This window comes from Struthio camelus, chromosome 1 (genome assembly GCF_040807025.1).
Source record: "Struthio camelus isolate bStrCam1 chromosome 1, bStrCam1.hap1, whole genome shotgun sequence".
In the NCBI taxonomy this organism is placed as follows: Eukaryota; Metazoa; Chordata; class Aves; order Struthioniformes; family Struthionidae; genus Struthio; species Struthio camelus.
The window spans coordinates 43,860,656-43,885,597 of NC_090942.1; the positions used below are offsets into that span (position 1 = coordinate 43,860,656).

Genomic DNA, 24,942 nt, shown 5'->3' on the forward strand with positions numbered 1-24,942 from the left:
AGCCTGGAATCACACAGCAGTTTTCAGCCAGGGTCAGGTATCTCCCTTCCCAGACCTGGCATTTTAAGAGCCAGTTTTTGTTGCCTTCAACAGTTGGAATGGGAGTGTTGCTTATGCTAAGTAAAATAGCCAAATGTGGAAGCAGTTGGGGCGATCTGTAGTCCTCTGGTATTTATTCAATGTTCAGATTTAGCAGAGGCTGCTAGTCTGAATGCATGGTGGATGGGTATTTCTTTCAAAGGACATTCTCCTATCCATACTGAAAAAACCAACATTCTCAGTCTCGTTTTTAGTTCCATTTTTATTCTGTAAAAGTTAATATTTTGCTAAAAGATAGTATTAAAAAAATTCAACCTAACAGTGTGATTGGAGTAAACTTATATGCAAACAACTAAAGATTGCTAGAGAGCAGAAAAAGCAGGATGTCTAATAACTGAAGAACAGTTATAAGCAGCAATAAAATTAATATCTATATTAAACTAGCAGTGCAAAGATACAAACTGGAAGCAGCTTTACATTAAAAATACAGCTTTTTAAATACAGAAATAGCACCAATTTACAGATGATAATCAGAAATGTAAACGTGACAGGTAGATTCAAGTATAAGTTATACACTCATCCCCCTCAACACCTGTTTTGGAACAAAAGGGTTTCATAAACCCTGCAGAACATCGTAGATATGCACTTTTCCTCAGTGCAAATCCAAATTCTGCTTTTCCAAAGCTATTTTGCTGATGAATTGTTACTAGTTTATTTTAATTCTTAGCTTTTAGTGAAGGCAAAGAAGGGAAAAAGAGAAATGCATTCCCTCTTGACAACCAGCTCTTTCCCCTCACAAGCCTCATTTAGCGGCTCAGGTACTGCACTTAGTGCTGCTCGTTACATCACCTGAATGCTGCAGTTGTCCTACTCCTTTCCCCCAGCCCCATCTACTACAGTGAAAATTTTGCATCGACAGAAGCAGAACAGCGTGTAGACCCCCTTCTCACAGGCATAAATCTGCTTTCACGACCATAACCCATCTGCTGGCATTAATTATGAGGCAGTCAATCCTGATTTACCTTGCTGTGAGAGCAGGCCCACTGTATTTACAGAAACTCAAAACTGGAAGTGGAAATTAGGAACTGAAGATCTATTTTCAGTCCCTGCATTTTCAAGTATAGTTAGGTTAATTATGGAACAGTTTTCGCAAAGACGCTTTAACTAGAGCAAAGAGTCAATATTAGCTCAAATCCTCCTCTCTTCTCCCAACTGCCATTTCACTAAAAGGTTGCCCATACTAGAGGGGGAGAGAAAAGAAAAGGTTTGGAGAATGTACATGCAATCTGGAACCTCAGCAGCCTGTTTCTAGCCAGAACAGAAACCAATGTATGCTAGTAGAAGTGCATCAGCAACACTGTGCTAACTACACATTGCTTTTTGAAGTGAAATTAAGTGGGTGTATAAGAAGAAATGATTCAGAAGCAATAATCGTAAACTTTCACAACTGTAGTGTATTTTTCTTTTTGTTTTTTGTTTTTTTTTTTTTAAGTTAAAAAAACCTTAAATTTAGCAGTCTGGAGACTTCTTAATCACCCCTGAATTTTCCTATGATAATTCTACTGTAGACATTTTCTTTCAGTGAGGGCTAACCAGCCCTCTTTATAAGGCTGTTCCACTAAAATTCATTCTTAAATTCCATTTTCATAATACATTTCATTATAAAAATATAAAACCCTCATCAGATCCCCAGCCCCCAAAGAAAGTCCTAGCCTCTCAAGACCAATGCAGTAGCACAGACTGTATCTACCTTTCGAAAACGAGTACCAGTCAATACAAAGTTCTTGCCAACTCGAGCAGAACTGGCCCTACGTTTGCTAAAAATCCAAAGCAACATGTTGTCAACAGCAAAACCTTTTTTTTTTTTTTTTAAACAAAGGAAACTGCACAAACGTAACTGAAGTCTGCTACACCTGTGAAAACATATCCAAGGTCAGCATTAACCCTTAAAATTATATCCTAAAGTATTATGAGCTCCATCCATTATTTAAGGATTCTCAAAACCAGGTGCTACAAATCCCTTTCTTCCTCCTTATCTTCTCACTAGGAATACAGACCTTTTTCTCCACAATTCTAACATTTAGGACTCACATTCTTTTTCAGCCTATTTTGACAGTTTAGATAGGTATGCATCAAAAGACAAGACCTCCCTTCTTTTCCAAGTACACTCAAATATACTATTCACAAGTGGGTGAGATTCCCATAGATGAACAGTTAGGCACTTAAGTAGACCCCTAGAAACCAAACCTAATCATGGAGTTAATGACTCAGTGTTCTTTGGCCATAAAGTCTAGATCATACATTTAATGGGAGATGGAATCTTAGCACAGACCTCTCAGTGGCTTACCACTCTCCAATCACTTTGTCAAACTTATTTAGGAATCAGGTTTGGGAACTTTTTCTTTTTTTTTTTTTTAAATCTAACTTGTAATTCTTTCCTCAGAAAAAATAGAAAAATACCAAGGATTATTACAGTTCATTAATACAACTATAAAAGTGTTAAAATTCACAGTTATTTTGGTCTTAACATTTTTCACACGTATACATTCAGTCATACTGTGTTATTAAATTATTATTAGGTTTTCATAACCACAAGTGCTGGGCAAATAATACAACAACCAACTGACATTCAAGTAATCGTAGCCTGAGAAAGTGTGTTATTCTGAAGCTGCAAAAAACCTTCTTTGCACTAAATCCCACTCCAACGTGGAAAATAAATACCAAGAGGCTGCACTGCTGAGGCAGGATTTGACAGATTGGAAACAAGGAAGTAGTTGCTCTTGCAATTGCAGGAGGTTATTTTCACCACAGATTTACTCAGGGTAAGTAGAGTTAAAAAAATGCTCACCCAGATAAGTGCTTGACAGCTCACTTACAAACATGAATAAAGAACCCATGGGGACTCCAAGGAAATCTGTTTGCATCTCCTCACAGCAATGAAGAGAGTTTTCCAAATTAAAACCACAAATACAGTTTGATGCCCACAAGGCTGTGCCAAGCACAGCCTCCAAATTCAAATCGGTACTGAACGAACAAATAAAAGGTATTTCAGTAGTAAGGATGACTTGTGAAAAAAAAGGTTAACAGAACTAGTAGGTGAATAGATAGCAGGGAAACATGCCAAAAGGGATGCCATTTTAACGTGCTCCTCTTGTCAGGTAAAAGCTTGCTTGCTCTTCTGTAATAGATACAGAATTCTAGGACAGTCTGGCCAGCCTTTGCAATGAATGGAGTTAGTCTGTGCAGGTACTAGAGATTTCTAGTCTCCTCTGCACAGAGCTGCCATTTCTGGTTTGGTTGCCTTCATTTCTTTTCCATGCAACAGGTTCTCCAAGGCTTCCAGGAGTTTTGAAAAATGCCTCATGATGCGCAGGACGAATGCTCTTAGGAGTGAGGGGAGTTGACAAAGGCTATTTGTGAAACAAAAACAAAGTGATTCAGTAGCATTTTGTCAAAGCCTACATGCAAACATGCAAATGGAACAGAACTTGTAGACATTACATCCTCTACCCTGCTACTACAGGGAACGACGTCACACAGTTTGTTCAGAAGCTTCACATGAAAAACTACAGGCTTTGCCCCTGCTTTTTGATCTGAAGCTGTCTTCCAGTACCTCAGCTGTGAAGCTGAAAGCCTACTTCAGCTTTAATGTATTCATGAGTAGTTCATACTCATTCTTATGCCAATCTTGTCCTTTGGCTTAAAGGGCTCTTTGCCCTCCTTGATGTTTTACTCACTTTGGTTATCTGTTAGCATCAAAACAGGTCTAAAGCATCTCCTAAACCCAGCCCACTTCTATTTTAAGTGCCACTCTACTGTAACCTCTAATGCTAATATCTGTAACCAGATTGGCTGCCAGCTGCCACTGACTCTATTATAGACTTTTTCTAAAGCTTGACCAGGATAAACATCAAATAGCATTCATAAAGCTTCTACAAGTCCAATATATTTGTCATTGCATTAGACAACAGGAAAAGATATTGGAAACTTAAGAATTCAAGCTAAAAGCAGGGCCATTTTGGCACTGCTAATAGTTGCAAAGTCCCAGCTAACATATTAACTGACAGGATGGTTTCATGTCATTCATTGTACTTCAGGTAAATGGATTCGTCTCCACTTTTGAATTTCTTTTGCTATTTATTTTACTCAGAAAGTTCCTATCTGTGTAGATTTTTGAAACTATCTCTGTAAAAAAAGATCAACAATACACCGAAATCTGTGGTTTCCCCCAGTTCCAATCTCAGGCTGCCATTAAAAGGTTCCCTTATTTAGTGAACAGAGAGCAAAGCAGGGATTAGGTCACCCAGCACACTACTGTCTGAAACGCTTTTTCAGTCAGTTGACGCCTGAATTATGACAAACAATCCTCCTGTCGTCCTAAACATGTTTCTGTAGCAATTGTATAATACATCTCTAATGGCAATATCAAATCACTAGGGAAAAATATTGACTCAGATTTCTGGAAAAAACCCTGTAACTCATTTTTTCTTCTATTTCTGTAAGACTTTAAAACCCACCGCTTTACTGTTCAATGCTAGGTATGTTTATCTATCACTGGGCTATGTATTTAATGCTACTGCAAGTGCTCCCACCACTACAAAAGGACATGGAAATTAAGTAGAAGACACCAGCTTCCAGCCTGCCAGCTTATCACTCTGACACACAGACAGGAGCCTGCACCACAAGCTTCCTTCAGTCCCAGTGACTCAGTACTGTTATTTCCTTCTCATTCAGTCACCTTTTATTACTCACCTGCTGCAGTTTCAGAAGGGTCACAGGATGCCCCATATACATAGGGGAGTCCAGCTTAACAGTACTGCAAGACCTTGCTAGCACAGGACTGAAGTGCGCAGTGGGGTGAGCTGGTTGCTGGGGATCTGCTGAAGGTGAAACCTTTGGAGAAACCACTGCTGTGGTGCCTATGAAAACAGGCGTTGTTGATGCCACGCCAGACATACTTAAATTCATGGAGGCAGCAGCGCAGAAGGAACCATCGGGAACTGGAGAAAGAGGGCTGGGAATTGTGGGAGAACAGACAAGCGGGAAGGAAGCCAAGGCTGCTGATGGCACCACAACACAGGGGACGCTCAGAGAGGGTAAATGGCTCGCAGCCAGACCAACAGCACCAGGGGCTTGGTTTGCCGAGAACAGAAAATTAAAACTGCTTAATCCTAAACCAAAGAGAAAAAAGTAAGGCATTAATACAGTTGACAAATTGGAATTAAGCTATTACAACTTCATCTAGAACAGGAGAGGGAGATAACAGAAAGGCTGCCCAAGAAGAAACAAAACTGCGCTAAGTAACAAAAACTTGTTTGCTTTAGATCTGTTCAGTCAGGCTCCCTTTCTTTACCTACCTCCATCTTCTCCCCTGCTGCCTGTTCACTATGTCTGCATCCATTGACTTTGTTTCTCTTGAGTACCAGCCACCCCTTGATGCGTTATGCTTCTAAACTTTAGTTAAAAAACAATGTTTTGGCTAAACAAACTCTTTTCTTATTAACAGGAATCATACCCTCAGCTAAATTAAATATATACACAGCTTTCTAATAAGAAAAACGAAACAAAAAACCTTGTAAAGACGTACCCCATAGACACTCATTTTCCTGAGCAGAAATAACTATTTTAAAAACTCGAATTGCACTGGTTCCCAGTTTGTCTGGCCTTCCAAAACACCAAGATCAATTTTTTTTTTTCAAACTGAGAGTCTCCACCCTGCAAGCTGCTTCACGTAACTGAAATCCCATAGACCCCGCTTAGCTTTAGTTGACTCTGTGCCACAAGGGAACAAAATGCAGTGGCCGTGGCAATCCGCAGCACGTACTCTCTTCCTACAAAATAACCTTCCACTCCACACAAACATAGTCCTAAAAAAATAGTGGACGTGAAATCCTCCTGTAGGATTTTCAGTTGTTTCCTCCCCATCCCCCCTGTACCCACCAGCAGGCCTGGCCACGCACCTGCACTTCAGTTTCTATGGCGTTATCCAGACGATGCACACGCCAGGAAAAGTACAGAGCTCCTAGATAACACTAAACTCACTCCTGAGGGGAATGCTGTTACACTATTCTGGCTGTCTAACAAGCCTAGACTAGCTCCCCAGTTTCAGATGCCAGATAGGTGTCCTTTTTGCCGAGTAACACCATGCAGCAGAACTAGGCATAGAGACTTTCCCAAGCAACTGTTCACTTAAAAACCTGCAGGCAGGTTCTGGTAGGGCATGGAGTTATAAAATACCAGGCTGCAACAGCGTGGAATATTCTGATGCACAAACGCTAAAAACTTTGGCTTTGAAGTCCCCAAGCCCTTATATGAAATGTGGGTGACAATTCACACTTTGCGGGGCTGATTTCAGTCTTTCTGCAGTCAAAGAGCTGAAGTTCTTTTGTTTTTTGTGTTTCTCTCTCACAAAGCAGCAGAGATTCAGAAACACACTGATACTGAAAAGGGCTGAACATTAATTCAAACACATGAAACCTAGATGCCTTATTTTCAGAGACAACAGTTCAGCTGGAGTCAAGGGAACTCAGGACTATTAAACTACTATAGAGACCTGCTGACACTTTTTTGTAATATAGGCTTATAGGCCTGTCTGTAGGTGTCCCTGTTTGAACAGCTCAGTGAACAGATGCAGAAGTCTGAGTGCTTCTAGATCTGACAGCTGTCCTTACCAGCAGTAGGTTGAACATAGAGATATTGTGGTAGGAAGGGTTGATTGGTGTTTTCTTTAGAGATGTGCTCTTTTCCTGGAGAAGGTTCATCGGGGTCTTTGTTCTGAGATGGTTTTTCTTGCTCCTGAGAATCTAAAGACTTAGTAGTCTCCTTGTCTGCAGCCTCTGGAGCAGCAGGAGCTGTGAGGTCAAGATGAAAAGCTTCTAGATGTACAGCAGATGTACAGCTGCTTCCCAGGGTAGCTTCTGCCTCAGGTGACTCAAAGGGCTTCTAAGCAAAAACAAAAGAGGAAATGAGAAGTCCAAACTGAAATAACAGGATGATGTCTGTCATATACATTCCTCAGCTAGAGTGAAGCATGCACCTGTGCAAAGGGGCAGCACAAGAGCTGTGAATAGCAAGTCAGTGAGTTAAAAATCTTGTTTTGAGGGTCTGAAGAGCAATTTTAGTGATGCTTGAGCCCTGTGCCCTGGGCTGTAGTTCACTTTCAATACTTGGAGACGTTAGATTCTTTAGAAGTACTCGAGCTAGGGGATTAACTTCTTTTTATTGATAAGAAGGCAAAACTCCTGTTTCAAATGGTTTAAATTGATATGAGCTTGAGCCTGACCCCTATTTCAGCAGTTAAAAGAACTGTGGACTAGATTCACTTATCTCTAACATTATGTTGTCTCTCATCAGTCTCCTGTGGGCAATACTGGGATTGAGAGAGGAGGACTCGGGCTGGAGAGTAGCGGGAAGGTACAAACTACCTTCTCTATGGCTCAGTGGGCTAAGCAATGCTGCTGCTGTCTAGAGAAGACCCAGCTAATAGGGGAAGATGAAGAGGAATATTCACATTGATTTCTTCCTCTGGCAGGCTGTTCCGTTGAAGATAACGATCAAGGCATTGATTCCAAAGAACAGCTGAGCATCACTTCACTATGCAAAGCAATCACAGTCCATTTTCCCCCCCCGAAGTGTAAAAACATCTTCCAATTAATACCCATACTTCTTGGCACAGCACACTTGTAATTTTCTTAACATGTGGGAGATAGCATTTGTATCTGTAATAAGAGTGGTGCAATGAATTTTCACTTCAGAAAACACTGTCTTGGGTAGAAGTTTCTCCTGACTAATAGGAAGTCAAAGTGCTAATGCAATTCACTTTACCTCGGGTACTACAAGTGAAAGAGGGACATTGCTCTGTTCCATGGTCTGCTTTTTAGCAACAGGCTCTTCATTGTCCATAGGGGCAGAGGGTGACGTGCACTTGTGGGAGCCGCGTTTCTGGGAGTTAACTGGAGGTACAGCACCCTGTGCTTTTAGAGGTGAGTCTTGCTCCCCAGCACTCCTGTTTCCCATGTCTCCTGCAATGGGGTGGTTCTCCCTCAAGACATTTTCCTGAAGACTGCCACACAACATAAAAAGGGAAGAAGAGGGGAAGCACAGGAAAGGTTGGTTGGGGAGCAGGGTAGGTTTTCCATTTTCTGTTTTGGAGGCTGCTGGAGCAGGAGGATGTAGAGCTTGGCTGCTGACTCCATTTGGCAGCAAGAGGCACGGCTCATCTGATTGAGCCACAGGCAACAACGCGTGAGGCAAAGGTTTAAGGCAAAAATCAGAGTCCCCTGGAACAGGAAGAAGGGAGAAAGGCGAGGTTATGCTTGGGTTCCTTCCTGAATTTAAGATCGTTTCTGTAGCACAAGCTTTATTCCTAAAAAAAAAAGTAAGGAAAGGAGGAAATTTTAGTCCAAAATAAAAACCGTGTATCATCTTTAAAACCAAACAGGTACATTCATGGACATAAACATGGAAAATACCCAGATAAAATCCACTGATTTTAAACACTTCACAAGGAGAGTCATTTTTTATGTCAAATTACACAGAAACAGACTCGCCAATTTTTTGGCAGAACTATGATTTAGTGCTTTCAGTTGCACTTGACTGGAGCAGAATGGGGCACTAGGTAGCTATGACTGCCACCCACAGATGAATTCAAATTGGTTAAGTGTAGAGAAGACCCCCTAATATGACTGAGGTAATCTTGCACGGAATGACTTGTTCAGTCTAACAATAGGTTAAAGGAGACAGGAACGCCCTATATAAACACACTTGAGATGAAGAACAACTACTGAAGCTAAAGGACAGCAGTTGTACAAGTACAGGTAGGTATAAACTGCCCATGAGTACATTTAAGTTGTGAAATAGAAGCAAGCTTTTAATTATCAGAGCAGTAAAGTTGGTCTACAACCTGACAGAACAGTAAGGGGTACAAAGGAGTCTGGAGGTTATATCAGTTTATAAACTTGTTCTTATAAATTTGTTCTATATTAAAACTTTTGCTTGTTAAAATAATCTACAGAAAGAAATGCCATGCTGAGACCTATCAGAATTAAAATAGTAATAATGGGACCCTGGGGTTTTTTCATCTCGCTTCTCATCAATGGAGCCTAGCTTCAAACTAAACACGACAAGCTGACATGACAGGAGCTTTACAGACCAACTTACCTGTTAGCTTCTTCTATTTTCTGCCTACAGACAGTCGTCAGATCTACCATTTTGGAACAATATTCATCGGAATTCACAATACATGCTGAAAGAACAAAGGAGCGTTCAATCAATGACCGGCAACTTTACCAAGCATATTTTGATACTGGTCATACGAAATAACGGCTACGATTTTTCTATCATGGCACACTTTTCTAACATCCACTAATCACCTACAGCCAGAGCCTGCAAGCGCTCAGTTCTTCCAGAGAGGTGCTCAACACCATCATTTCCTGTAACAGGGAACTGTGAAAGGACCCTTTTTTGTTTCCTGAGGTAACTGCTTTATCATTGTTAAGACCTATCCATTGGATTGTTACAATAACTTCCACTGTATTAGGGACCATAAAATAAAGCAAACTTTTCTGTCTAAAGAATCCTTCTGCATCTATGCCAAATTTTAACAGAAGAAACTGTACTGTAGCTGCAGTTAGCAGAGAACAGAAACATTTATTAGAAAACAAACTGTGGATTCAAAGCAGTAGGACGCAGATGTATCTCATCTAACTTTAACTACTTGATTGGGGGGTCCAAATCAGAAACCTCATCATCCAGGAAATGCAGGTACCTCCCAAAGGCTAATTCATGTATTTAATTAGGCTGATTTACCCATTAACAACCTTAACTTGGTAGCCCCATATCTGGGCAGATCCAGTGGAATACAGAAGAATGTGTTCCCTTAGTAGTTACCTTGCTTCTCTTGATGTGAGCTGTTAGGCTCGGAAATGACCTTCCTTTTGGTACCTTCACAAGGCTGTACACCATTCAACGAAGCATGACGTGTGAATCTTTGCTTTCCATTAGCACAGGTCTGACACGGGGCACAGGCTTCTCTCTGCATCTCTGGTAGATGACCACATGTTGGGCTATGCCCTCTTGGCTCATCTGAAGGTATATAATTTTGTACAAGTCATTCAGGGAACACAGCTCATCTTTTAGGCTTCTTCTGTCTTACTGAACTTGGATATAAGAGAAGAGGTAAGCTCTAAGGCATCCCAACCCCAAAACTGAAGTAGGCCTAAGTGCGTAAGCAGGGGAAGACAAGATAAAGGCTTCCCTCCTTTCCATTCTATGGCAGTCTCAGACAGCATCTGCACTGTAGCATGAGCACCCAGAAGGAAAGGGGGACAAAGATGACATTAACAATATCCTTTACTTTTACTTGGTCCTAGGACTAGCCTGCCCCAATTAGAAAATATGTAGCAAAAGGGCTCTCCTTTGCACTGGCTTCCAGGCAAGAATCAGCAGCTTACAAAGATGCCCTGACCAACCTCCTTTTTCTTTACAACAAACCTTCTGCATTAGGGGACATGTGCAAGAAGCAGCCTTGTTTTACCTTGATACTTACCCTTACAGAGAAAACTATTCACTGTCTAATCAGGAGAGAATTACCGAGCTTTTGCAGCCCAGAAGAGCTAAAATACAGATCCAAATTTGGGGACACAGGCATGATATTGCATTATTTTATAGCGTTATATAAGCCAATGTAGAAGTACCAACAAGGCATAGTATCCCTCAATAGCTCCAGTCTTTGAGCGTATAGTCTAATAAGGGCAAATTTTGAGCTGGCAAGCAGTTAATGATCACGGGGCATGGGTACTGCACACGGTGAATGGTGAATGCTGAGTCATTCTTTACACATGCAAAACCACTCTTCACAAGTTGAAAGGGAGTGTCAAAACGAAAGGAAAAGAGCTCAGCTATGCAAGTTACCTGTCTTTCCTCTGAATTCCACAGGGCCAATCCACTTGAAGGCTGGCTTGCGCCCTCGTTCCTCTGTGACATGAACTTTCTTTATCAAGCCTAGGCTGGTGAGAACGTTGGCAATATCATAAAGTCTTCGTACCTTTGCTAACAAGAAAGGACAGAAATAGCCAAAACAGTCACATTTACAATGCATGCAACATATTTATAAGGTAATTTAATTCAGGAATACAGCTGTAGACTTCACAGATTGAAGGAAATAAAATCAAGTTGGGACACGGACTCTTCTCATGGACTACTTCCTATGGATTCTCCCATGCTAGCTCCTACTCCCAGCTGCTTGTCACTGCTTCTTCATCATCTGCCAGCTTAGCTGCTCAGGTTTAAGCTAACCTTCCTCATTTTGATGAAAATGCATTAGGGAGGGATTACATGATCAGCTTACCCAGAAAAGGCAGCAACCTCCCTGACAGGCAAAGACAAGCACCTGGAGGCAAGAGGCTCATGAGTTTGCATAGCTGATCACAAGAGAACCCACATCTATATTATAGAAGAAGCACTCTTAAAAACATCTCTGACTCCAGCGAATTACATGTTTGAACTGGACAGGATACCAACAGATCGTTCAGCTGAACTCCTCATCCCAGTATTTGGGGCAGAATTTTATGACTGAAGTACTACTTCATTTAAAAATATCAGAATAATTTAGTAATGCTTAGTTTTTTCCAAGTGGTTTTTCCAACCCCCAATAACTGAAAAAATTGGGCCATCCAGATGTGAAAGATTTTGGGGGTGAAAAGGAGAAGTTACAAATTTCTGCAGAGAAAAAAAAATTAAATTAAGTTAAGCAACATAGTTAAGTTTTGAAACGCAATTCAGAAAGCTACAGGAAACAAGGTGTTAAAAAGTGTAAAAAAAAAAACAAAAAACCAGAACAGATTCCCCTGATTTTTCTTAATTCTGATATTAAAACTTGGAAGATATTTGTCAAACAGACCCTTTCTCACCCCCAGGTCAGTTTTCACCACCCAGCATTTCCAATTAAAATAACTCATGCTTCAGCAAAAGATTCCTGACCCCTTCTCACTGTTATCTACTGGTGTCAGTCCAAACATGCCTGTTTTCTTTACTCACTGACTGATTGATTCCTCTCTCAACAGACGTTTCTTACTTTTAAATTTGCTGTGGTCCACCGTGTCCTGGCTTTCTTCTATCAGTATCTTTGCTGCGATGTCGAGAGTGACTATCTTGGTCTTGGAGACAAGGAACAGCATGACAAACTTTTGGCTCATAATCCGCAACGACTTGTCCTTTCTGCTGTTTGCAGATGCTGTGTTACAAATAATACCCAAGCCTCTTAGCATATGTCATCCAGCATGGCCAAAAAAGTAGCAAGTAGGTTTCTCACACATAAAAGGGGCAACGTATTTCCTTGCTGGGAAGCAGAAATCTTTTGAGAGGCAACAAATAACTGAATAGAGCAGATGGAAGTCTCTCTTCAAAAGGCAATAAGAATTAAAGCTTACAGAAATGACATTTAGGAAGTCAGACTCCAAAGCTGATTCTCTGTTATGTTATACAGTTTTGTGCCACTAAAATTTTGTGACTCCAATGGACTTTATACCTAAACACTATGTAATATATGGGCCACATGTAAACAGTGGAGAAATGGAAGATCGAGCCTTCTGTCAGGGCAAAGCGCTTACTGTCAGCAATAGGTGGGTAAAAATGAAGAATCAGAGTGCTAGGCAGAAGTTCCTGCCAGTCCAGAGGACAGAGGGAAAGTCTGTTCTGAAACCTATACTAGGGCTAGAAGGAAGAGTTCTGTCTCCTCAGCAGTTTTATTCTTGAACTTAAAAACAAAGCATGGGGAAGAAAGTCACAGAGTAAATTGGAGAAGGAGCCTTGTGTCTGTGTATCACATAACACCTATTAGTCATCTTACCAGAGGTGCAATCTGGTTCTGAAAAGTCAAGCAGCAGTCTGTCTTGAGACTCTGGAATAGTTTCCTTTTTCCTTTCTCCAAATGTATAGTCCAGGTCTTGCTCCTTGTGCTGAAAGAAGGCCATGAGCTCTCCATACTGCTGCTCTCCTGCTTCCTGAAGCCTTTTCAGAGTTTGACTTAAGTTGTGCCGGCCATGCCAGCAGTACTGGTTCTTGGCCACACGGCTAACCAAGTGCAATGACTCCAGGACATTCACTATATCGTAGATTCGTCTCCGCTCAACTCCTGTTTTAAGGGGGAAGAATAAAAGAGATATAGCAGCTCAGCTAGTTTTAACATGCTTTTCAGCAGGAGCTGAACAGAGAGCAGGCTGTTCTCTATATACCAGTGTCACAAGGCATCTTTCAGTGTTCTCCTGAGCACATCAGATTAGATCCATCTGAATTTGCATGGCAAGAACCAGCTTGTGCATGGCTATCCCCATGGTCTGGTGCTCTTTGTCTATATTATTAGCTGCCAGCCCAACAATGGTTCAGGCTTAAAACACCTACACTATCTTTAGAAGAACTGAATGTAGTCTACCCAGACCTAGCTAGGCTACACTGCTGCAAGCTCTTTCCCGAAGGTTTCCAGAGCGCTCCGGCCCTTCTTTACAGAAAGCTTCAGAGGTCAGGCCCATGCCTGTCAACATACATGTGTGGCATTCAGAGGGCAGGAACGGGTCCAGGTCTGGCACTGATATAGGGCAGACATAGAAGCCTGCTCCTACAGAAATCAGTAGGAGCACAGATCTCCCCTTGCATTTTCAATGGCAGTATTACCAAGTAGTAGCAAGTTCCAAGGAGTGTCAAAGGCTTCACAAGGTGTAAAGCAGTGGACAGCGAGGACAGCACCTGTTCCCAATTAAGCAGAAACAAGTCCTCAGTGTCTGGCTGGGTCTGCAGAAAGGTATCAACACGAAGCCTATGAGATAGGCTCAGTTAGGTTTCAGTCTGACTGGTGTGAGCAAGGTTGGGGCCTGAATGCAAATAGGCTGTTGGCTCTGATCACTGTCCCCAGTATTGTTGTTCAGTGCTGTTTGTAGCATGGCTGTATACATGACACAGCGCACAACATGCTGGTGGCAGCAGTCTGCACCAGAAATCCCATAACTGCTAACAGCAGCTGAGCAGAACAAATGTTAGCCAAGGGGGAAGGTTTTGAAAGACTTCCCTAGGGAAGGCGAGGCCTTGATGCATCTGTTTACCATCTGGAAAATATGGATAATACTTACCAGTCTCAAATGGATATTAGAATAAACAATTCAAGAGTATTTCCAAGTGTACAGAGATCTTGGAGTGAAACATATACTCCAGAAATACAGAGTGCTACACATATCCTGGTATCCCTCAGACACCAGCAGCATAGTCCCTTCTGTGGCCTTTCCATAGCCAGGACTTCAGTGAACACAGCCTCACATACGTAGCAAAAGCTGCATTACAACCATGTTACACAGAGAACAGCAATAGCAATTTTGTGGTCCTTGAAGGAAGTGGATGCAGGCCAGCGAGGAAGTGGAAACCAAAGGGAGAAGAGCAAACATCTTTTTTTTTTTTTTTTACAGGTAAAAATCCACGAGAGTAGAGTTTTAAAACAAAATTCTAGTCTTATGGAAAGCAAGGCAATGCCACTCCCAACACAGAATAGAGTACTACTTGTGTTCAGCTCCACCAGTTGGGAGCACTAGGGTCTCATGCAAACACACAAGGAGTAAATGCAACATCTAAAAGAACAATTCCCTTAAACAGTAATTTCTTTACTGTTTGCTTTATCTGAACTCTCCCCCATTCTCTAACTTGCCAAGGATCCTACACGAGTATTTCAAGAACTTTCTTACCAGAGTCACAGGGGACTTCCCTTTTCTGTTCCCTTTATTCCCAAAATAGACACACTTCATTTTTGCTACCTTTCTGTTAAAGGCCTGAATGCTAAATGTAGATACACACCTGCATTTATTCAGCTGAAGTCCGGTTTTGTTAAACCCTCACCATCTAAGGGAAAACCTCTCTAATGACCTCTTATCTTATTGATGTGGCCTGGCTGAGTCCCCTCAGTCCCAAGTTTTACTACCTCTCTCAAATATTTAATTAACCTTTTAGCTAATACCAAACCTAATAGCAGACCCAGAAAATAGGCTACTTAATACCTCCTCCACACCTTAATACAACGTATTTTCTCAATCCACTCTTGCATGTCTCCTGCTAACCTTCCATCACAGGACAATATTTAAAGCCAAGGCAACCTTGACCCATGAGATCTTGGAAGGTATGTCAGGCACATTACTGAAGAGAAATAAAAAAACCCAGCCGATCTCCTACATATATCGTTTTGTAATTGTTCTCAAACCTTCAGTTCTAACATAATTTATTGTTTGTTAAGTCTTCCTTCAGAGGACTTAAGAGGACTTAACTCTTAACTCCTTTAGAGTTCAGTAAATTGAAAATTCTAGAAAGCACCAGTGTTTGTAAACAGCTGGAGAACTGACTCAGAAAGCAGATTTCAAAATGGCAGCATTACCAAGCAGTAAAGACACTTATGAATATTACGCACTTACAACTCTTGTTTAATATGATTAGAAGAGCATCCAGACCCAAGGAAAGGCAGACCTTGAATGTACTATGTAAGGAAGATGTCTTTTAAAGGCCCTTCTGTAAGAGGTACCCCAGGTGACCAGAGTTACCCCATTTGTGCAGATATACATACCAAGAATTGAAGCCACTTCATCCAAAGAAATAGTAGTTTTTTCTGTTGACAATGGGTAACTTGGATATCGAGCTAGAAACTTTTGGCACAAGAGTCCTAAGCTTTTCTGTTTTCTGCTGGGCCTCTGCTTTTCAAATTCATCAACCGTGCTGTCGTCTACCATATCATACTGTTAAAAAATAAATGTTATCCCTTTAGTGCAGAGCTTTAGAAGCAAGGTGTAGCCAAGCGAGGCATATTTCAGATGTTAGCAATATTCAAGCTCAGACTTTCTAATAAGGAGGAAAAAAAAAAAAATTGGGCTTCCTAGAAGCACAGAGCACCTAGGTGACATCCTTTTGCTGGCAAGCTCAGTTTAATCTAGTGTCCAACACAAGAGATCTCTACAGGAAAAGTCTTTATCTACCAGCTCATAAAGTAATGGGTATGCATCAGGAAACAAAACAGGTAAGATCAAACACCCAGAACTAGCAGATGGTAAGATCCTACTTAGAAGGAGTATTTCTTTTTGAGACAGCGAGGAGGGATACTCCCTCACACATCTCTGGATTTTATAAGTCAGAAGACGTACAAACCATCAAAGATCTCCTGCAAAACCTCTTTTGGTAAATTTCACTGTCCCCTGGAGCGGCTCTATAGCTTTAAGAAGATGGGTGTGATGCTAATTACGAGACTATAAAAGGCACCACCAAGTCTCTGAACCTTAACCTAAGTCAAGCTGTCAACTTAAAGGAACTCTGCAGGATGGCCTGAATAAGGCCTTTCAGCCTCTGCTAAAAACTGAGGCCAGAAACATGTAAAGAGGTATGTTTAGCACACAAGACTCAGAAAAGGAGAACGGCTGAGAAAGTATTTGCACTGGTAATTTGAGGGCTTTGCTTCTGTATGAAAAGAAAAAAAAAATAAGAAAAAAGTTGAGTGGTAGTTGCTGAAACTAAAGTTCCCATGCTTGTAAGATCTTACCTGCTCCTTCCTGACTATGACTGAGTAACCTCGCAGCAGGCTATTGCTCTGACTGAACTCTGATGCATATATGGTAAGGAAATATCAATATTCTTTAAGGCTTATACATACTTACAAGACCATTTTCTTGTATTTTGTAAGTTAACTTTCTGTGTGGAGAATATTATCTTACAGTTATATTCCCTAGAAAATACATGAGCTCTTTATAGTAGCTACCCTAAGAATACTACATGATCTTAGTATGCACTTTTGTTATAGTTGGCTTGGAATGTAATATAACTAACCTTTAATAGTAAGTATTTTTACTAGCTGGAATTATCTTCAGATAACTGTTTGCTCTTTTATGATGATCTTAAGAGAAGAATTCTCCAGACTATAATCACTGTAAATGCTGTAAAATCTATACTTGGAGACAGGACCTGTACCTATCAAATGACATTCCTCAGCAGGAAGACCCCAGAACCAGCTTCCTCTCACTGTCATCACTGGGGAACAACAGTCTATGGGAAATAATTCAATAAAGGGAAAGCAGTGGTTAGAGCAAAAGGAAAAAGAAAATTGAGGGAAGAAAACTGTAATAAGGCTTCATTACAGTTGAGGAATTAATCTTCCCCATGCCTAGGGAGCAGGGAAGACTTCTTAAAGAACGAACAGGGACCAGCCCTCCACTGCTTGACTCTCGGAAGGTAAAAATCTTTATAACGCTTCACCATGCTGCCTGATTGCTAGTTTTGGAGCTGGGAGGAGGGTGATGGTTTAACTGCTTTGCCTGACTGTTGTGCACAAAGACTGCAAAAGTACAATAAAAAAATATGCCCACACTCATCTAATTGCTCTGAAAATGGTTATGCTGTGGCTAACCAGACTGCCTGCCTGTTTACAAGTGATCTGGCAGTCTTTTTTAATGTGGCTGGAAAACAGCTTCAGAAGTACTTAGGGTAGGGAAAACTACCACATTTACGCTCTACTTCCTTCTCCATCCTTCCTGATCACTAATCTTCAGGCTTTCCATCTCTCTAATTATTACTTTTAAGACAGCTACCTTAAGTCTTTGAAAGGCTCTGCTAGTGCTGGATGGGCAACTGTCATTAGGAATACGCAATTCTCCACAAGGGAGCAAAGGGCCCAGTGGGAAGAAAACTGAAGCACTATTAAAATTAAAGAAGCTGATTAAAAACAGCCGTTCAGCCTGATCAGCAAAATCGCATAGAGGGTCTGAGTCCTGACTGAATACAAGCTAACTGTGTTCTGAGTCTCACCTGTAAACAATCAGACATGTCATTCTGCTCATTGTTTTCTATAGGTCTGAAGAGCTCTTTCTTCTTTTCCCTGTCCCTCATGTCAGGGCTAGCAGCACTAACAAGCATCTTCAGGTTAGCAGTGGGGGTCCAGGGGTCAGGCTGAGGTCTGTCAATGAGCTTAACAGGTGTAATTGGATTTCTTTCTGGGGTGCAGCCTTTTTGCTTTGATAGATCAACTGGTTCATTTTTAATGGGAGTCTTCGGGGCCATCCGGGATCGATCAAATAGGTTTTCCTATGAAGAAGAAAAGGTCGTTTAGACACAACAGGAAAGAAAACAGTACAACAATCAATTTCTTTGCTCTTCTGAAGGTAATCTTAGTGACTCATGCCACAGTACTCATGGCTATATTTAGCACAACTCTTCTGCCTTTGTCAGAAGCAGTAAAATATTCTATATGGTAGCGCACTGGAGGCAGTGTGTATGAGATACTGCCCTGAACTACAGAAGCTGAGGTCAAGCAGTTAAACTTGCAGCCTATCAATCAGACTTCTAAATTCTGCCTGTTACTATATGCCAGTAGTGCCCATAAGCATAAATCACTAAATGGGATTAAAACCAAAATAATGCATTGGTCACATTGCACTTAGCAAGAAAACATGCTGTTCTGCTTTCATGCACTCCCCAATGAAAAGCTGTGCTGAAGATCCAGCTCAGACTTTCGCAAAATGCCAAACTAAAATGAACTTATCATCTGCAAGCGAAACAAACTTTGCAGCTGTGTTATCTGCTGCTCAGAACAGTGGAAAAAAGTCTCCCTGAGAGTATACCTTGACTACAGCTAAGAGCTACTAGGAAGGAGAAGTCTAGTGATTCATCAGCTGATTTTTATCATTCTTTAAATAAAGCTCAACTGTCTCCATTCCCTAGCTGCAATTAAAACTTTTCTTACTCTTTGGGTCCTACAGCAAGGCTACCCTCTATCCCTTTTCTCTTACTGCAAAAATTCTCATTACAGGTCAACAGCTAATCTAAATGGAGTGGTTCAAGAAAGTACCAATGGTATCCTTTAATTTGCAGAGATCCTTCTTTTAAACCTGAGTTACTACTTCACACCAGGGATTGCCTTTCTGTTTGCATTAACAGGCTGAAGACTAAAAGAAGCAGAAGACAGAATGCCAGACTAGTTTTCTTTGCAAGATATTGAGAACTGAAACAGAGGTATTCTGGACCTGGGACAGAGCAGCACTTGCAGAAATGCCCATGCAGAAAGCTGTATTTCTTCTTTCCCCAGGGAAAAAGTGTTTCGCCTTTAGGCAGCCCAGTTATCAGCTAAAATCCTCCTTAGCCTACAAACAGGGCGTTGTCTTTTTCAAACTCCAGATAATATTTTTCATTGGTTTATAGGTTTAGTTCCTTGGAATTATTGTGTATGATAAAGTGAGAGATAGAAAGTGAAGCAGACAGAATATCAACAGAATGCTACCAGAGCTTATAACTTGCTGGAATTGAGTGAAGCCTTTGCAACAAGGTTGTTTAGGAGCAAACTCTTAAACTACAGACCAGGCTTGAAGTTGCTGGCTCTTCAGTCTAGCTGTGTTTTTTCTGGTGTTAGTCTCAAACTGATCAACTCATCTTTTTCAGACTAACATTACTACTTAATTTCCTTCAAAATGGGCTGAGTTTTAAATCTAACATGATAACTTTGAGACTGGATACTGTTATGCATGTTTTTTTTTTTTACACTGAAAAAAGTCAAGCATAAGAAATGGAATAGTTGCCTGAAAGAAAATGTTAAGTTACTACAGGTTTGCTGTAAGAACTCTAAGTTAAGTAAAACCTTGGTGTTTATTTACAGCAATTCAGCTGTAACTAGCTGATATTTAGAGTCACCTATTCAAGTATCTATATCACCTTATCAGGTACATTGTAGCTGGAAAGGAGAAACAGGTTTATTACTAAGTGAAGGAAGCTTCTACTAGGAGTAGTTGCGTAACAATCAATCTGGGAATGAGGTTAGCACATCAAGAATACTTTGCTTTGAGCACTGATAAAGAACACTTCTGCATATGTTCTCCTACAGCTTACCCAAAAGCATGTAAAAGGGTACATGTTACAATTAACAGCTAGCCAGTTATGACTTACTACACTATGACAAATAGGAGTCAATCTAGAGGCCACAGTACTTTTTGGAATATATGTTCACATAGCACTGGCACTCAATACATTCTTGCAATTTCACATTTGGCAGTGAATCAGAGTTTCTCCATTACAGATTAAATGCTACCTTCCTGTAAAGTTCTTGTTTATTATAGCTGATACTAGCAGAACTGTAATGAAGGTGCTGGAACAACCAGCACTTCTATTACTTCAAATTTGCAGAAACATGAAAACATCACAATAAAATAGTGCCACTATTATGACGAGCAGAGATCTACTATCAACTTCAAAATCTTGATTTCTTCTTTAATGTCATTAACTGCCTATTAACTTAAACCCTTCTACCTTTTCCTTCCCCTCCCCCTGTTCTTTCAGTGGCCTACACTGCTCCATGAGCTCCTCACTGTATTCATGACACTGCAAGGGCAATTGGGAAAAAGTCTGTGATTCACCTTGATCTAAAGGGAGATGGCTTACAAGAGGAAAGCAGAGGCTGGCCCAATAAGCTTAGCATGTAAACGGGAATTGAAACAAATCTTTGAATCTGGCCTGTCAACAGCCAAGAAAGCTGTCTGATCTTGGGTGGACTTGGACCAAGCATGAGGCAGGTCATGAACCAGGTCTAGTTCAGGAGCAATGTATGCCTGAGCCTAAATATTCTCTCTCGGGGCTGGAAGAGGATGGCAAGTTAGCTACTCCTCATTGAGCAGCAATTTAGTTTATCAGCTTGGGAACACCACCATATTAACGAGGCCACACTCTTCCAAGCCAGAAGGCAAGCCTAGCAGGCATCTCCGTTAGCCCCGGCTGATATGCTCAAAGTGCTGCTAAATAACGGGACTATACTATTTTAAGGTGATTTAAGGCCTGGCGTTAGTTAGCTTTTTGAATGTGAAAGTCTGTACACAAACCTCCACCTTACCAAACTGTAGCTACTGGGGTGCTTGCAATAAGCTAGCCAATTTTATGTACTACCTGAAAACTAAAAACGATTTCCTTGGGAATAACCCCAGAATGTAATCACTCCTCTTACTGACAACTGTAACGTGACTCAGGTTTGTTTTACCCGGCTGTCTTTTAGCCTTAACGGTAGCACCAGGCTCTTCTAAGCTCAAGCCGGAGCCAGGTAAGAAGCCTCATCCCTTGCTCTGAGCCTACAAACCCATATAGCAGGGGCTGGCCAAGGTGAAGCAGCTGCGCAGCAGCATCCCTAGCAAAGCTGTCCTGCGTGAGGGGGACGTGACGGGGGGGGGAGGGGGGGAAAATGAGGACATGACCCTGGGTGGGGGTTAACCCACCTCCAAAGCCCCTCGACTTGCCCTCGGCGGCTCGGGGCCTCCGGCCTCCCCTCGCACAGAGGACGAGGGACAACGTGGCTGCAGCCCAGCGCCGCGGCCGGGCTCCCTTTCTACCGCCGGGGACGGTCCCCTGGTTTCGGGCTGCCCTCGCGGCTCTCTCGCCGGGCGCGCGGGGGGCCGTTAAACGGCCAAGCCCGGAGAGCCGCCGCGCCGCGGAGAGGGAGGGAGGGAGGCAGGCGGCGAGCGCCCCGCACCGCCCCGCACCGCCCCGCGATCCCCCCGCGCCCCGCTCACCTTCTGCGCCGCGGCCGCGGCTGCCCCGTCCGCGCGGCCCCGCCGCGCCGGCCGCCCGCCCGCCAGGTCCCGCAGCGACAAGCAGCTCACCTCCATCTGCAACGCGCGCCAACGGCGCAAGCGAGAAAGCGCTTTTAACCCACCTCGTTTAAAATAAATAAATAAAAAATTAAAAGAAATTACACCCACCCACCCACCTCCCCCGCCCCGGAGCCGGCCCTCCTCGCCCCCGAGGGGCTGCGGCGGGCGGAGGTGGTGGTGGTGGGGGGGGGCGGCCGCGGCGCCCCTCACCTGCGCGGCCGGGCCCGGCGCCGGGGCGCTGCCGCCCGCCCGCCGCTCCCACCAGGCGCTAAAGCCCCCGTTCTGGCGCCCTGAGACATCGCTGTACGCGCCGGCCAATCAGGCGCGGCCCGCCGGGGAGCCCTGGCCGCCCGGCCGGCCAATCAGAGCGCGGCGAGGCGAAGCGGCGCGGGACGACACTCCCGCCCGCGCGGGGCCGCTTCGCTCCTTTTCTGCGCGCGGACGCCGCCGGCCCGCCCTTCCCGCCCCCCCCCCCCCCCCCCGCCCCGCGCCGCCTCAGCTCAGCCCGCCGCGCGGGCTCGCGCCGGCCGTTGGCGGGCGGGAAACGGTCGCCCGCGGGCGAGCGGGGAGCAGATGGGGCGGGGGGGGGGGGACAATTCCTGAGGGGAGAGGTCGGGGCGGGGGCGGGGGGGGATCCCTGCGGTCGGGTCTTCGCGTCTCGTGCGGGAGGAAGGGCTGAGGGAGCGTGACGCGAGGTCACCGGTTAACGGAAAAATAAGATTCTGGTGGGTTGGTGACTCTGTCTGTGGAAAAGCGGCAGCCCGGGCTGCCTGGGTTTGCTCGCTCACCGCCCCGAAGCGCGGGTGCGGGCAGGCCTCGGGGTGCAGCGTGGGGCCGCCGCTGCTGCTCTTGTCGGTGATGCTGCGTGGGGGGCTGCGGGGCCGCGGCCCCTCTCGCCGTGCCCTTGTTTTGCAGTTTGTCCTGTTTAGTTACAGAGATTTGATGTGAGGAAGAAATGGTAGCAAGTGACAAAATAATGGATTTCTGCTATGCAGAAATACTTCAAACTCGAAAGGGGGTTGCTCTAAGCTTGAAATCGTGTCTGAAAAAATTCCTCCGTGCAGTGCAATTTTGCTTTTTAAATTGAGTTTGTACTTAAGATAATTATTTTTGTCATGCTAATGACAGACACGCTGCTGCATTATTTCTGTCTTGTTTTATTGTAGGAGGATTTCCTTCTCAAATCACTCATGACTTGGTAATGAGTCATCACAGAAGAAAAACTCCTGTATGCAGTTCTGATATTTTCTAAAGTTACTCAATAATCGATTTTGAGGAGAAGAAAAAAATATTTTTTTCAATAGGGAGGTAGATAACAGGTGAATATTAAGTCTTGGGCATGAACTTTAATTTATTCATTCTTAGCCTTTTCTAATTTCTTCCTTTCAACAAGTTCCAGTGCACCATAGTGTGTTGAACAAAGTGAAATATAAACTACTAAAGAACCCCTTAATTTAAAAAAAAAAAAGTCCTTTACACTTTCAGGCCTTGGTCTTCCTATTTTCTAGAGGAAAATTAATCGCATAATTGCAAAGTGTATTTTCCCAGTATATATTTGCATCCGTAGCCGTTATATTTGTAGGAAGGGACATTCCCATTAAGCTACTGTTGCTCTGACTCACAGGAACTCTGAAAGGAGACTTGTGAGAATCATAAGAGATGCAGAGTCATGAAAAATCCAAACGAATCTTGCATCACGTTCCAGCATGCCCAGGCAAGGACTCTAGGCTGAGGTAAAGAGAGAAAAAAGTTTACTATCTGAGAACCTGTTTGTGTGCTGCATCCCATGTGATGAGAAAAGGCCATCTGGCCCATTCAGTCCATCTACTCAGAAAACAGTGACTTTGAAAAATGTATTTCCAGAGCTTTGTCTTAGATTTGTCACAAGCAATCGTACATCCATTGCCAGTTAATAAAATCTGTGATAAAGTAGTATATGCTGTGAAAGTTTGGTAGGTCTAAGTGCATTTTTAGCTCTAGTTTTTCTGACTGTTTAAGAGCTTAATAGCAGTTAGGACCTTAATGTTTGAGTCACTTGGCGAGATTCTATGGCACAAGCATGCAGAAGGTCAGGTGTGATGGTTGTAGTACTTTCGATATAATTACTTCTGGTCTTAAAAATCTGAGCATTTGTAAGTGATTAAATAAACCTATCTATAGGTTGGCACGAGATCAGAGAGGCGTTAGTCCAGACTTGTCGCCATCAACTACAGATAGACTGTGCAGGTCATATAGCACGTCTCATTTAAGATGTTACTGACTTGTAATATCTCAGTTTCACTGTCGGAATGGACCTGGGACCTGTGGCTTTTCTTCTTTTAGGTTAAAGATGCCTCTGAATATAAATTACTACTAAAGCTTTTTACAAGTCGTTCAGAGAGGACTAATTTGAATCAGGTTTAACACCTTCATTTAGTTTTGCTGACGTTTGCATGTCCACTAATCTGGGCAGCCAGACTGCTTACTACATCAAGGCTGAAATTATGTAATAGCTCTGCTCTGGAAAAACTGCAGTCTATTAAAGAGGACCCATGTGAGTTAGATCTCTGACAGGCTAGAAATGAAGCCTATTTACTGGGTGAAATTCAGTCCTTGGAGCAGATCAAGAAAGAGTCGTGGAGCCCAGCATGTGGACAAAGTGCAGACAGAAAGAGCCAGAAATAGACATGCAGCACTACTATGTTTTAACAGGGATGCTAGAATCCGCGTTGGCACTGGGTAGAGTAAGGAATGTGAGGGTGCTGGTGTTGTCTATGTAGATCAAGGTGGGAGAAGGTGAGTAGCATAACATCAGATTGGCAGCTGTGGGAGCAGCAGTGGGGTGAAGGAGCAATGGCTGCTGGTTTAATCTGAGAAAATTGTGTGTATTTACACTGGAGAAGCTGCTTTGATGGGAGATGCTGGCAATAATTTGGGTAAAGTAATTATTCTACAATATGGACTTGAGAATGTTTAGAATTAGCAAATTGATTTTAAGCTGTTACACCGTTTAAGGCACATATATACCAAATATACACTATGTTTGTTAATCAATGCTTATTTTTCCTTAAGATCAATATACAGTATTGAAATGAATTTAATAAGCTCGTTAGTTTAGTGAAATGAACACCCAAATCTCTGATAACGAAATGCAAACTGTAACTAGTTAGCATACTGTGAGTTAACCAGAACAGAAATGACATTACATTTCCCTTTCTGCCTGTAGCAGCTGAAAGAAGCTTACTGATTATAAGATTAATTATTGCACCTGTATACACATGCATCATAATACGCTCTA

General features: G+C 42.7%; 1 protein-coding gene across 1 annotated transcript; it reads right to left on the bottom strand.

Annotated features, from left to right (window-relative positions):
- Positions 1-297: 297 nt before the first annotated feature.
- Positions 298-21,680, bottom strand: E2F7 (E2F transcription factor 7). The gene is made up of 12 exons (XM_068936160.1): positions 21,585-21,680; positions 17,851-18,126; positions 15,629-15,797; positions 12,887-13,171; positions 12,113-12,271; positions 10,951-11,088; positions 9,928-10,122; positions 9,199-9,283; positions 7,864-8,404; positions 6,711-6,981; positions 4,792-5,210; positions 298-3,449 (listed from the first exon to the last, which is right to left on the bottom strand). Exons 1-12 carry the CDS (start codon positions 21,678-21,680, stop codon positions 3,273-3,275), a joined length of 2,811 nt encoding a protein of 936 aa, XP_068792261.1. The 3' UTR covers positions 298-3,272.
- Between the last annotated feature and the right edge of the window lie 3,262 nt (positions 21,681-24,942).

Bases quoted from the DNA above. Each gene is read 5' to 3' on its own strand.
- E2F7 (XM_068936160.1), bottom strand. From the start codon at position 21,680: ATGGAGGTGAGCTGCTTGTCGCTGCGGGACCTGGCGGGCGGGCGGCCG. The intron at 12,272-12,886 runs GTAAGATGACTA...TTTGTAACACAG, and splicing joins AGAACCAGATTGCACCTCTG to CATCTGCAAACAGCAGAAAG. The intron at 5,211-6,710 runs GTAAGGACAGCT...TCTTTGGTTTAG, and splicing joins CTATGTTCAACCTACTGCTG to GATTAAGCAGTTTTAATTTT.